The sequence below is a fragment of the Habropoda laboriosa genome, unplaced genomic scaffold (genome assembly GCF_001263275.1).
Source record: "Habropoda laboriosa isolate 0110345459 unplaced genomic scaffold, ASM126327v1 scaffold23, whole genome shotgun sequence".
Lineage (NCBI taxonomy): Eukaryota > Metazoa > Arthropoda > Insecta > Hymenoptera > Apidae > Habropoda > Habropoda laboriosa.
The window spans coordinates 311,424-323,845 of NW_017100140.1; the positions used below are offsets into that span (position 1 = coordinate 311,424).

A 12,422-nucleotide genomic window follows, 5' to 3' on the forward strand; every position below is an offset into this window, starting at 1 on the left:
AAGTATCTTATTACACTGCAATTGTATTCCATATCCTCTAAGTTTGAAAAGAATAAATACCAAAACTTCCCTCCAGAAAATTCACATTTGCTTCTTTACAAAGCCATTTATAGAAGCGTGACAAGAGGGCTAAACAAACTCGTTTGAATAAAAGTTACACGTTTTTTATGCGATAATTGACTGACAAAGGGAACTTGGGTAACCCGAAAATTCCGATTTTTTCGAAACTTTGCAGACAGATTCCTTCTTAGCGTAATTTAACAGAAATCGCTCGTTACTCGGGTAAATTCGTCCCATCGAATCAAATTCCCAAATTTAACTAAATTAACCAAAATTTGCAGGTTTGCAGGGGACCTCGAGAGAAGTATATGGCAATTTTTTCCGGGGTGAAAACAGCCCTTGAATAAAGACAAGTGCTACCTCAATTCCCTGTATATCTTCAAAATGACAATAGATATGTTGCGTCCTGGACCTTGATCAAATCGTATGATCAGGAGTTCTGGCGCAGGTTGATGATTGTTCTTGCTGGTTCGAGGTGTATTAAAACTTCGTTGTTGGGTTAGATGCTTTTTGGATGTTGGAGATGTTTTGATTAGATGTGTTTTAGATGTTGTTTGGTCGCGTCACAGCGTCGACGATTATTTCCGCGACGATAATATGACGCGGACTTCGAACTGGGTTCCTTTCAGTGAAGTCCAGTGAAGTCTTTCGAAATGGTCACTTGGATAGTGGACTGTATGATTTGGTGATTGTGTCAACACAATATTGAACAGTGATATAGCTTTATTATAACTAGTTTAATGATGTATGACGTGTTACGAAAATTAGACTGGTAATGAATGTTTGAGTGTCTGTGTTACTGTTCCCGAAAAATGTCTGTGCGTGCTATTTTATCAACTTGCTGTGTGTTTCTATTTGCTGTTTAAATGTGTAGTGGAGGTGGTTGAAGAGTGTTGATTGGATTTTAGTGAGTGTTCCGGGGGTGACTGTCGTGTCGAGAAGGTGGGGTTATTGTTGTAAACTATTTGTTATATTGTAGGGTCGAGTCCTGGTTCCTCCGGTCGGTCGGCAGGCTGCCGCTTCTGGTGGCCAGATGAGAGGGTTTCCGAAATCCTTGTAAAATTGCGAGCCGTGTCGCCTAAACCTTCGCCTTGACCATATTTAGGTTTTTACAACCGAACAGATGTTTAGTTGAATTTAGATTGTTCGTTTCGTGACGATGTGTCTCGTGCAATCGTCTTACAGTGATTCACGGTTTTCAGGTGTGTAGGTGTATATATAGACATTAGGTCGGTTCTGATTGGTGGTTGTGTTATGGAGGTGGAAAACGTGGTGTGTTCTGCTATTGGTCGACGAAAACTGTGACTTTTTGGGTTAACGAATTGTTTCGTTGCTGAGTGTCGCGCTGGTGCGTCCACGGGGGGTATATTGCGGTCTGCCGAACGTCGGCCAAATGTGACTGAGGTGGGTGAGGAACGTCGTTACACTGTTTTCACCTCAATTTATTAAAGTCTAAGTGCATAATTGTCCCGGCGGCAGCGGTTCGACGGGTACGTCGCGATGGTCGGTGAAGGAAAAACTGTCCGGAGGTGTAGGCGTGCTTAGGACAGGGAGACAGGAGTAGCGATAGATAAAGATAGAAGTGGAGAAAGTGGTGGAAACGGAAAATTCGTTCGTCCTCGTGCAAACCTGGATGCCACATGCGCGCTTTTTGGGCTACTCGAGGACGAAGGCAAGTCTTAACCCGGGGGAAGGAGTTGGACAAGAGAAAGTTCGCGTGGAAGAATAGAACGAGGTTCGGTAAGGGTTTGACAACGACGCTCCCGCCAGATGACTAAGTTGTTTATTGCTATAATCCGTCGAACCGAGACTTGGTTGCGTCCTAATCAGGTCGCAACAAGATACAAAAACATATTTACACGAAAAATGAATGGCTTTCTGTGCCCCATAAGACGATGCTACTAAATTATTAGCAAAGAGTCGAAGAGACGGAGATGTCGATGACTAAGTTGTTTATTGCTATAATCCGTCGAACCGAGACTTGGTTGGGTCCTAATCAGGTCGCAACAAGATACAAAAACATATTTACACGAAAAATGAATGGTTTTCTGTGCCCCATAAGACGATGCTACTAAATTATTAGCAAAGAGTCGAAGAGACGGAGATGTCAGGCTAGCCAAGTAGGAACTGGACTTAATTCCACCGCTAATCCCGATTTCGAGGAAGAAATTCAGCGAAATCTGCAACGCTAATTTCACGTCCGACAGATTTTTCGAGAGGTAAGAAGCGGCGAGAAGGAAATGAATCTTCCTTAAGGTTCTCCTCCTATTTTTCTCCCAATGTAATTCACTGTGGCCTCGGTGTTACGGGACTGACAGAGAATCCCGCGGTCTGGGGACGGGCCAGTCGTGGCTGGATCCCGGTGACAAATGAAGAGCGACAAATACCCGTTGATGGAAGAGGCTGAAGAAGGGAGGGCAATTCGCAGGGACGGGCCGGTGCTTCAATCTTTTAACGCGATTAGTTTTGCCAGTCGCCGCGTACCGAACGAACAGGGTGGAGAGAAAAAAAGGAAGGGTGACGGAAGCGGACGAAAGACGGCGCGTCGTCGTCCCCCTTTCCAACAGGCTTAATCTCGTTTCACTCTTTGTCATTTCGTTGGAGATTTTAAGGCCGGCGCGGCGTCTTTTTGACGGTAATTTTGATGATGTCAAAGGTGAGCTACCGGCTAGGTTTGCTTGAAGATTTTTTAAACGAATTTCTCAAGATTGTTCAATGTTCGCGAGTATGGAAACTTATTTCGCAATTATTGGAGCGTGAATTTTTCAAGTAATTACGGAACAGAGAATTTTTCATTTTCTTTCTGTTTTTTAAGTCGGCCGCCGATAGCGAGGGATAGTCCTCGGTATGGTCTACTTTTGCTGCGAATATTAGGTCATTTTGTGAGTAATGTCGCTTTGGAAGGCTAATTTTGATACGAAAGTAATGTGTTGAAGATTTGCCATTTTTTGGGAAATTTTTTAATTCTCTTTGCAAAAACACTCTAATCTTTTGGATTTCGAAATCTAATGTTAATTTCAAGTGACCTGTCTCTGAAGTTTCTGCCATTTAACAAATTTTCTAGGGAATGAAACAGTTGGTAATCTAATTATCAGGGAAATGTGGTAGATCAGTAATATGCTATTAATTCCCAGTTCAATTCTTTAATCTCTCCTACCTTTATTTCTCAAATCCAATCATTCAGCAACGTAGTATAGACCCAAATTAAATTGTAAATCAAACTTAGAGAAAATAAATAAAAATTGTAAAATAAACGTAGAAAAATTAAATAAAAAGAAGATAAGGTAGTATAAGAAGGAAATCACTCATGGAATGACCTAATATCAATGAAGAGGAACAGTCTTAGAATTTTCAAAAATTCAAAATTATTTTACTCACACAAAACTAAATTAGCATACGAGCAGCGCAAAAAGACTGCTCAAAAACACACCGAGCCCTTCTCCCCACCCGAGATTCTCGCCTAATAGCAGCCAAGAGGTAACAAATCGTCTTAAGAAAGCATCACATCGGCGACACGCTCTGTTGTTCTCCCGTTACACGTACCCATCGCTTAATGGGCGGATTTTACACGGGAGGAAAGCCTGGCGTATCGCGCGAACTTAATGCCGACTTGAGTCAACACGCGCGGCTTAGCGCGATAAGCTTAACCCTTGATTCCGCGTCGCGCGACGTCCTGTTCCCTGTCACACGATTTCATCTACTCTGCCTCCTTTGCACCGACTTCCAGTTACACTCGCGAGGAATTCGTGACTTGCGTGCACGTAATAACTCGCCGTGTCACGGCACACTTCGTTCGAGGAGGGAACGCGATTATTTTCACCGAAACGCGGCTCTTTGCACATCCTGTCGACGTTTATTCGAACGAGAAATCTGCAACAAGTTATCTTCGTTCGTGGCAGCTTGGAAGAGAGAGAATAGCATCGAGGAAGGTTATGGTGTACGGGATTAAACGAGCGGAAGTGTTTTTTCGCAGTTTTGGTATAGCGTGTGAAAGAAATAATCGAGAGAATGTTGAGAAGATGAGGATTCAAAATTTTAGTCTTACATTTGACTCAGTTTTAATTTAAGTACGTAAAATATCGTAGGCTGACTTCTGGTACTGCTATTTCGTGCTTTAATTTATGAGCTCGCTACATTTCTTCCACCAACTATACCTTTAAGCTGCGTAGAACGTTTTTCAACTTTGAAAGCCCGTCATTTTGTCAATTTTCAATTTTATTCATCAAATTTACACCCAAATTGTCACAAATTTCATAGACTTCAAGAATATACCAATTTCATTTGTGTAGAAACAATACTTCAACAGCAATAATTTTTTTAATCATCGTATGTCGCATTCAAAGATCACGTCTAACTGAAACTTCTCTAATTAGCAGAAATGAAATGAAAGGAGGACGAAGAAAATATTATCAGACTCCGGAAATGTTAGCAAACGCGTCGCAAAAAATTCTGCATTCGTATCTTCTTTCGTTTCGCGAAGAAAAAAATTCAAAGGAGGTCAGTTTTCGGATATCAGGCGCGGAAAGCATGCATAAATGTTTCGAAATTGAAACGAACGGAACACGATACCGCGATGCGGCGTCGTTAAGGCAACAAAAGGTCGTGCTGGCCTAGAAGCGGTTAACGAGGGAAACACGAAACCTTTTCCCGCCATCCATCCTTCAGGGTTATTAGCATCGCGGCGGCCGGAATCGGCGCGTCGACAACAGGTAGCCCCGCGAAAAGTCTCTCGATGTTCGTATTGACGACGGTTGCCTAGTTTCCCGAATTTCGCCGGAGAAATTTCGATAATTTCGTTGCTGGTATATATATAAAAAAAAAGAAAAGTTCGAGTTCCGGTCATGGGCACGCGCGAGCGCGAGGCTTAATTAAGCCTGGTTGCGCGGAGCCTTCCAATTAGCGGCAAACAACGTGATCAATGGGAACGATAAACCGCCGTGTTCCTTGGAACGTCCAGGAGAACCACTCTTCACACAGAAATTCGCAGTGGACGCGTTTTCGTCGCGAATCTTTGCCTTTTCACAGCTGTGACTATCTATAGGGTGTTTCAAAGATTCTTGAAGTATTCCGAATGTTCAAGCTATACTTTCAAAGTTACCAGCATTCACCAAAGGGTTAAATTATTTTTTCACAAGAGTTTACATCTCTTTAACTGAAAAGTTGAGTGTTTTTCCTCGTGAATCTTTGCCTTTTTAGAGCTGAGAGTGACTATAGGGTGTTTCAAAGTTACCTGAAATATTCTGAATATTAACGCTATACTTTCGAGTGCACCAACAGTCATCAAAGGCTTACATTATTTTTTCTGAATAGCTCGAGTCTCTTTAACTGGAAAATTTATTGTTTTCGGTGTGAATCTTTGCTTTATCAGAACTGAGAGAGTCTATAGGATGCTTCAGAGTTAGTCAAAATACTCTGACTATTGAATCTATACCTACTTTCGAATTTACCAGCAGTCAAAGGGTTAAATTACTTTTTCTCAAGAGCTCAAATCTCTTTAACTGGAAAATCGAGTATTTTCGTCCTGAATCTTTTCTTTATCAAATATTCCTCCTATCAAAGCTACACTTTCGAATTAACCAACAGTCATCAAAGGGTTAAAATTATTCTTCCCAAGCAGTTTGCATCTGTTTAACCGAAAGATCGAAAAGGTTCACCCGAGAGGCGAGCGTGTCTACACAATTTTTCTATCCAATTTCAACTTTGCACCACATGGAGGGTACCGTTCCGTCGATCAGAACACAGAAGCCGGAGTCTCCATTGAAACGAAATCCTGATTTCGTAGGAAACAAGAATGGGGGAAAAATGACACAGAGAGTTGTAGGAGTGAGCGTCGCCGAGCAAAGTGTCGAGCATAGAAATCCAATCTTGCACGGCGTTTTGTAGAGGCGAACGTAAGCTGGTTTGCAGGGGTTGAGGATAAGGGTGGGTTTCGCTGCTGCATAAAAGGCGACCGCCCGATACCTCTCACTCCCTTGTCCACCGTGTTCTCTGGTGTTCTCGCGTGACCGCCACATGATACACCGTGAAAATAGTTCGCTTGGAAATTGCCTCTACTCCGGAGGACTCTGACTTTTTGGTTATCCTACGCTTCCTCTGGAAACGTGTTCACCGCGGAATCGTAAAAAATGAGAATTCCAACCCTTTTGTTCATTTCTTTTCCAAGGAATTTCATTCGAACGGATTAAAATTTCAACACCGCTATACAGAGGGTTGCTCTTGATTAAAACTCCTCATATTGCTAGCCGAGGTACAAAGAAACGCAAATATTCCATAAATAGAAATTATTGTAAGAAGGCTATCCTATCTTATCTCGGTGAAGTCGTTTGAACGCTTTACCTACTAAAGAAATTGCAGTTGAATAGATTTCAAAATTTCTAGATTTCAAAACGATTCCTCGGAAATTCCTAAACCCTACAATTAGACGAGCTAGTAGCAGCAGTGAACCCATAAGGCCAACCGATGTCGCTTTAACTTTGAAACCTTCAGAAAATATGTTTCACCAGCTCTATCGCATTTATGACTTTATTCGTCACTCCCTCCCGTTAACCAAATTTTCCAAACTTTCCGCCAATCACGAAACAGTCAAAACACACCCATAACCACAGCCTCTCCAACTTTCCCGTAAATGACACAACACTCCGAAAAAAGATCTGTCTCGCGACCAAACTCGTTGTGACATCGGAATAAAATTTGTTAACGGTTGAAAAAAATAGCGTCGTTCAATCCTAATTCGTTTCTTATCAACCAGGCTTTCCTTAACACTAGGTTTACGGGACGCGTGATTTTCACGCATTTCGAATTTCACAAGGAAACCTTTGAAATTTCTCTCCTATGTAAGAGTATGGTCGAGCGAGTGTTGGGACTCGCGCTGGTTTATGACCCGCAGACCGAGAGGTCCCAACGCCTTGACACCCGCACGCGCTAAGGGCTGGGTCAAGTAAGGAAACCCCTAACTTGTGCCAGGGTTTCCCGGAGGCAAGAGAGGGGCGCCAAGGCACGTATATAAGGACACGTTAACCGAGAGGTCCCAACGCCTTGACACCCGCATGCGCTAAGGGCTGGGTCAAGTAAGGAAACCCCCAACTTGTGCCAGGGTTTCCCGGAGGCAAGAGAGGGGCGCCAAGGCACGTATATAAGGACACGTTAAATAAGAATGTAAGAGATTGTATTAGAACGAATTAGGAAGCGTGTAGTTGATAAGGGCGGACCAGAAAGGAACGAGGCGCAAACGACGGACGGATCGATAAGTATTATTTAGACCAGATAGCCCTTACACCTACCACTTATGCATATTATAAATTTGATATAAATATATAATATCACATAGTTTTGCGTATAAGTTAATAGTGTATAATGTGTTGCTTTTAAAGAAAATGTGCGGTTTCGTTCACACGCCAATTCGACACGTGTCCGTAGAAACAGGTATATGAGAAATGCCCGTAAACCTAGTGCCTTAATAAAGAAAAAGAGATGTCAGGACGTATAAAGAATCTTGTGTAAAAGAAATTAAACGAACTACCAACAATTAGGCGAAACTGGCAGATCTACCGCACATTGTGTCGAAAGGAGTCAACATCACGGCGGACAACGTGGAAGACACGTCAGGCATTGAGCGCGTTTAAAAATGATTTGAATGCCTTTCAAATCACGTCGACGTGAACGTGTACTTAGCATCCGAAGCGGTTGGTGGATCGGTAGTCGTCGCGTAACAGACAGCTCGACGTTGCGCCGGAGATAACGAGCAGCGGAGCTCGACGTCAAAAGGCAGCTAGGATTTCAAGGGGGTTTACAATGCAACCCGTTAACCTTACGCGATCGTGGAATAAACTCGAGCCGATCCGATAAATTTGAATTCTGATTCTACTTCGCCCCCCCTCTCTCCCCTCCGTGTGAGATCTCCTCCCAGCGATCGAACAATGAATTCACCTGGCTGGAAGTAATTAAGCGGTCGATCGAGAGATTTCACCGCGATAAGTGGACGAATTATACGGTCAAGTAACGCAACGATCCCCGTTTCAAGGAAGATAAACGCGGAGGGAGAGAGAAAGCTGGCGATAGTTATTCGCAGGATCGCCAAGCTTAGCTCCTCTGCCTCTTTTCCGTCCCTTGATTCTCCCCCCGTGTCTTATAGAGGCTAAACACGACCCCGTAATCTGTCATCTGCAACGGGTGCCTAGGTTTCGTGGATAATAATTAACTCGTGAATTGTGCTCGCCTCCGCACTCCTCGTCCGAGTAAATTGTGGTTTAAACGTCGAACCGGTTAGTAAAATAATTGTCTCCTACGTGTTTCATCGGTTTCTTCACAGCCCCATTGTTCCTCCACCCATGTTTGTCGCGAATAAATTGTATGAAAATTCTATGAAGAGAGAGAGAGAATATACACCAGAGACGAAGTTTCTTACCTTGCACTTGGGATACTCTTCGGCGGGAGTTGGTCTCTTCCAGCCGAGCAACGGAGGAATGCAAACGAGCGCTGACAGTAGCCACACAAGAGCGATCATCAAAGCAGCCCTAGCGGGAGTCCTCTTCTTCAGATACTTCACCGCTTGCGTGATGCTCCAGAACCTGTCCAAGCTGATCAGACACAGGTTCATGATACTAGCGGTGCACAGGAGCACGTCCATGGCGGAGTAAATGTCGCACCACCAATAACCGAAGATCCAGTAGCCCATGATCTCGTTGGCCAGTGAGAACGGCATGATCACCAGACCGAGAAAGAAATCGGCCACAGCTAGGCTAGCTATGAACCAATTCTGTATATTCTTCAACGCTTTCTCCGTTGCTATGGCTATGATCACCAGCATGTTACCAACGACTATCACGATCATCAACAGCGTCGCTAGGATGGACGCGAGGATGATCTGAGGCAGCGTGTATCCCGATGGATACAAACTCTCCCCGTACACTCTGTACGTGGTTTCATTGCACAGGCTACCGTTGCAAGCGTACTCGAGGCTCTCGTTGAAGGAGTTGTTGAACGTACCACCCAGGTCCTCCATCATGCCACCTAGACCGAACAGCAGTTCGAGCTCCCTTAGTCCCTCCGCGTCTTCTTCCTGGGTGACGTTCGCCTCGACACCTGTGCTGTTCTCGAAAGCTGTTACCGTGCTACCTTCGCCTGTAATCACGTCTACCTCGAGGAAAGGCAGTCTGGTCCCTGACGGTAGATTCGATCTGACGCAAGCACAGTCACCTTCACCGCTACTAACTCCCTCCTCTTCCTCCTCCACCTCAACGCTGGTGTCGTTGTTAGTCTTGTTGTTCCCTGTGGCAGCTGTACGTTCACTTGGTCCTTGGTCGACGGCGCGCGGTGTCGTCGTCGTCGTCGAAGCAGCAGCGAGTCGAAGCAGTAGCTGTTCGTCGTCGGTTAGATTAGTGGAAGACGTGGAGCCGCCGAGTGTTGGTCGAGACCACGTCATGTTCTCCTCGAAGACGCTGGTGGTGGACGCCTTTGTCGGACTACCGCCGGCGTCGATGGTCATAATGGTGTCGAGGAGCGGCATCACTCGCACCCTCGCCGTCGACTGTAGATGCTATCTCGACGAAGTCGGGGCGGACGTGGGGGCCGAGGCGCGCGAGTAACAGCGTGCACCAGGTGCCAGCTCGAGTAGTAGCAACAGCAGGATGGTAGTGGTCTCGTCGCATCTCGAGGCCAGAGGCGTCATGCCCGTTTCAGGATGTTGTCATCGTCGTCAAACCGGACAATGGCTGTGTGGCGGATAGCTGCCTTTGCTAGGATAATTCCTCCGAGCGGCTACTTCAGCTTTTCTCCCTCTTTGTTCGAGAGATATCGTTCTACCTGTTACACTATACGCCCTACTTTCTTCGTCTTGGTTCAAACGACAGTTCCACTAGGAGATGGTAGGCTTGGACCGAGATCTTTTAGAATCTGATATTTCGGGTGGTTCGAGCGGAAGGTGTTTGTTACACGATTTACCACCTTCTCGCTTGATTTATTGCTTGCGTGAGTTTGCGACTCCTTCGTATTCCCGGGCGAAAGGTCTCGCGATGACGGAATTTAATACGGAAAGGGCGTACAGAGAGAGATTTATGGATAGTCCCAGGTTCGCTGGATTAAGGAGATAAAGGCTAGATAGGGGAAACGAACAGAGAGACAGCGAGAGAAATAGACGGATAGACAGAGAACGAGAGAGAGAGAGATAGTGTGAGCGAGTGAAAAGAAGGAAGAGATATAGAGATTGAGAACGAGCGTGAAAAATTGGTCCCCCTTTTTTACCTTCTTCTTAAATTAAAGCTCGACACCAATGGCTCAGACACCTTCGAATTAAGCGAGCAACTTCGAAGCTTTTCCCCTCTACTCCTTCTCCTCCTTCTTCTCCTTTCAGACTTGGTTAAAATTTCGTTCTCCACGCGAATTTCCCTACGCGACGACTCACGGTTACCGCTCGTCTGTCGTCCGCGAGCCGATTAATTATCGCGCTAGCCACTGTGCTAGCTAAGAAAGGCTTAAGCGCTTTGGATATTATACCCGTACTGCTCCGACTTGCGACTTGGTTTATGCACGAGAATTCGTGTACGATCGCGCTCGTGTGTTGTCCACGCACACAGGCACACACACACGTCCCGTTAGAAACAAACGAGGATCCGTTTAGAACAGAAAGTTCAGAACGCGCGCGACGAAACGAAAATCGAGCGACGGACTGACATCGTTGTTCATTTATTTACTATCACACTAATTGCTAACCACTCACAGCAGACACACGCGACGATGGATTTTTTCCGGTACACTCACATTTGCACTTTTGTAGAATCTAGGGGTAGAAACTCTGAGCGTAGCCGCTCGAGAATATTTTTCTTTTTTTTTTTTTTTTTTTTTTTTTGATTTTTAATCGACGACGATACTTAGACGTTCTAACGTTACAGTCTCGACACGAGAGTCAGACGGCTCGCTCGTAGATGGGTAACGGAAAAAAGGAATACTCGAGATGGTGGAGAACGCGTCGAAAGGGTATATAGGAAAAAGAAGAACGCGAATTAGACGTCCTCGACCCTCTCTCTCTCTGTACACCTATTTACACGCTCGAGACTCGTCGATATACGCCCTCCCGCCTGCTCTAGTCCTTTAATCCTCTCTGCCTCGTTCTCACACTCCTGGATCAACAGGATTCATCCACGCACAGACGTGTGTTCCTCGTATTCCCGCACCAACTTCACACGTCAGCTAATCGGCAATGTTCCCCAGAGGAAGGAGACGTCTCGATTATTCCCCCTGTTCGTACACGCTCTCAGCTTCCTGGCTATCTGGATCTGGAGCGAAGATCTTTGGTCACGCTGCTAGCTTCTCCATTCTCGACATCCTCCGTGCGTCATCGTTCCACGCATTTCCCATCCTCTATCGTTATCCTTGCCCCACTGTCCCTCAGAACAACGTCATTTTCACGTTCGATCTAGGTTAATAAACGCTTCCACTCTCTGCCTCTCTCTCTTTCGATCTTCCTCGGAAGATTCTAGATCGCCGGATCTAGGATTGTACAGCTCTCGACGATCCTTTTCGTCGCGTCATCCGTGGTCACGAGGTCCTCTCTCGACACACACGATTCCCACCGTTCCTCCCGATGCACAGCACACGAAAAACACGCGCGGGAAACTCAAGCTACGAACAACGTCGACTCGCAGATCCTCCTTTCTCCGGGTGATCGACAACGGTCCAAGGAGTTAACAAGATTCCACCAGTGTGTCACTCGTGCTAGACGGGCCAGTTGAAACGACAATGGGGAAGGATCCTGGTTCGTCGATTTTTACCAAGTGTCACGACATTCCTCGGTGAAAAAGGCTGTCGTCGAGTTTGAACGTCCGAGATCGGTGGAAATAATCAAAGCCTCGGAGGATCGATCGGTTAGATCCTCGTGGCTACTGTACGATCGGTTGCGTGCGTGGTGCGTGCGTACGGTGCGGACACTTCGAGGTTGTCTCGTGGATGTTTGGGAACGCACTGCAGCCGCGAGGGACGAGCCAGGAACTCGGACTCCCTCTCGTGTCGTTCGCTGGATAGAGACTCCTCGCAGGATCGCGGGACGGAGAAACGCGGCGGCCGGAGTGAGGGCGAACGAGGTGGGAAAGAAGGCGTGGGAGAGAGACAGAGAGAGAGAGAGGAGAGTGTGGTGTGCATGTGCGCATGGAAACACGGGTACACACCGACGCGCGCGCGCCTAACACCGTAACAGTCCGTGAATCCCTGAACGAGAGCGCGAGGGCGCGCGCGCGCTCCCTACGTGCACGCGAGAGAGCGAGCGAGAGGGAGAGAGAGAGCTGCTGGCTCACTGGAGGCTGACTGGTGGCCCGACCGACCGGTCCGTCCGACGGTACCAGCGTCGGGGCGCCGTCTGACGGAGTCGCGGC

General features: G+C 46.2%; 1 protein-coding gene across 1 annotated transcript in view; it reads right to left on the reverse strand.

Moving 5' to 3' along the window:
- LOC108579853 (5-hydroxytryptamine receptor 2B-like) overlaps window positions 1-9,565 on the reverse strand; it is a 39,806-nt gene extending 30,241 nt beyond the window's left edge. The window contains exon 1 of the mRNA XM_017943477.1: window positions 8,465-9,565. Within this exon, the coding sequence (XP_017798966.1) occupies window positions 8,465-9,565 (1,101 nt within the window). The remainder of the gene's footprint in view (window positions 1-8,464) is intronic.
- Between the last annotated feature and the right edge of the window lie 2,857 nt (window positions 9,566-12,422).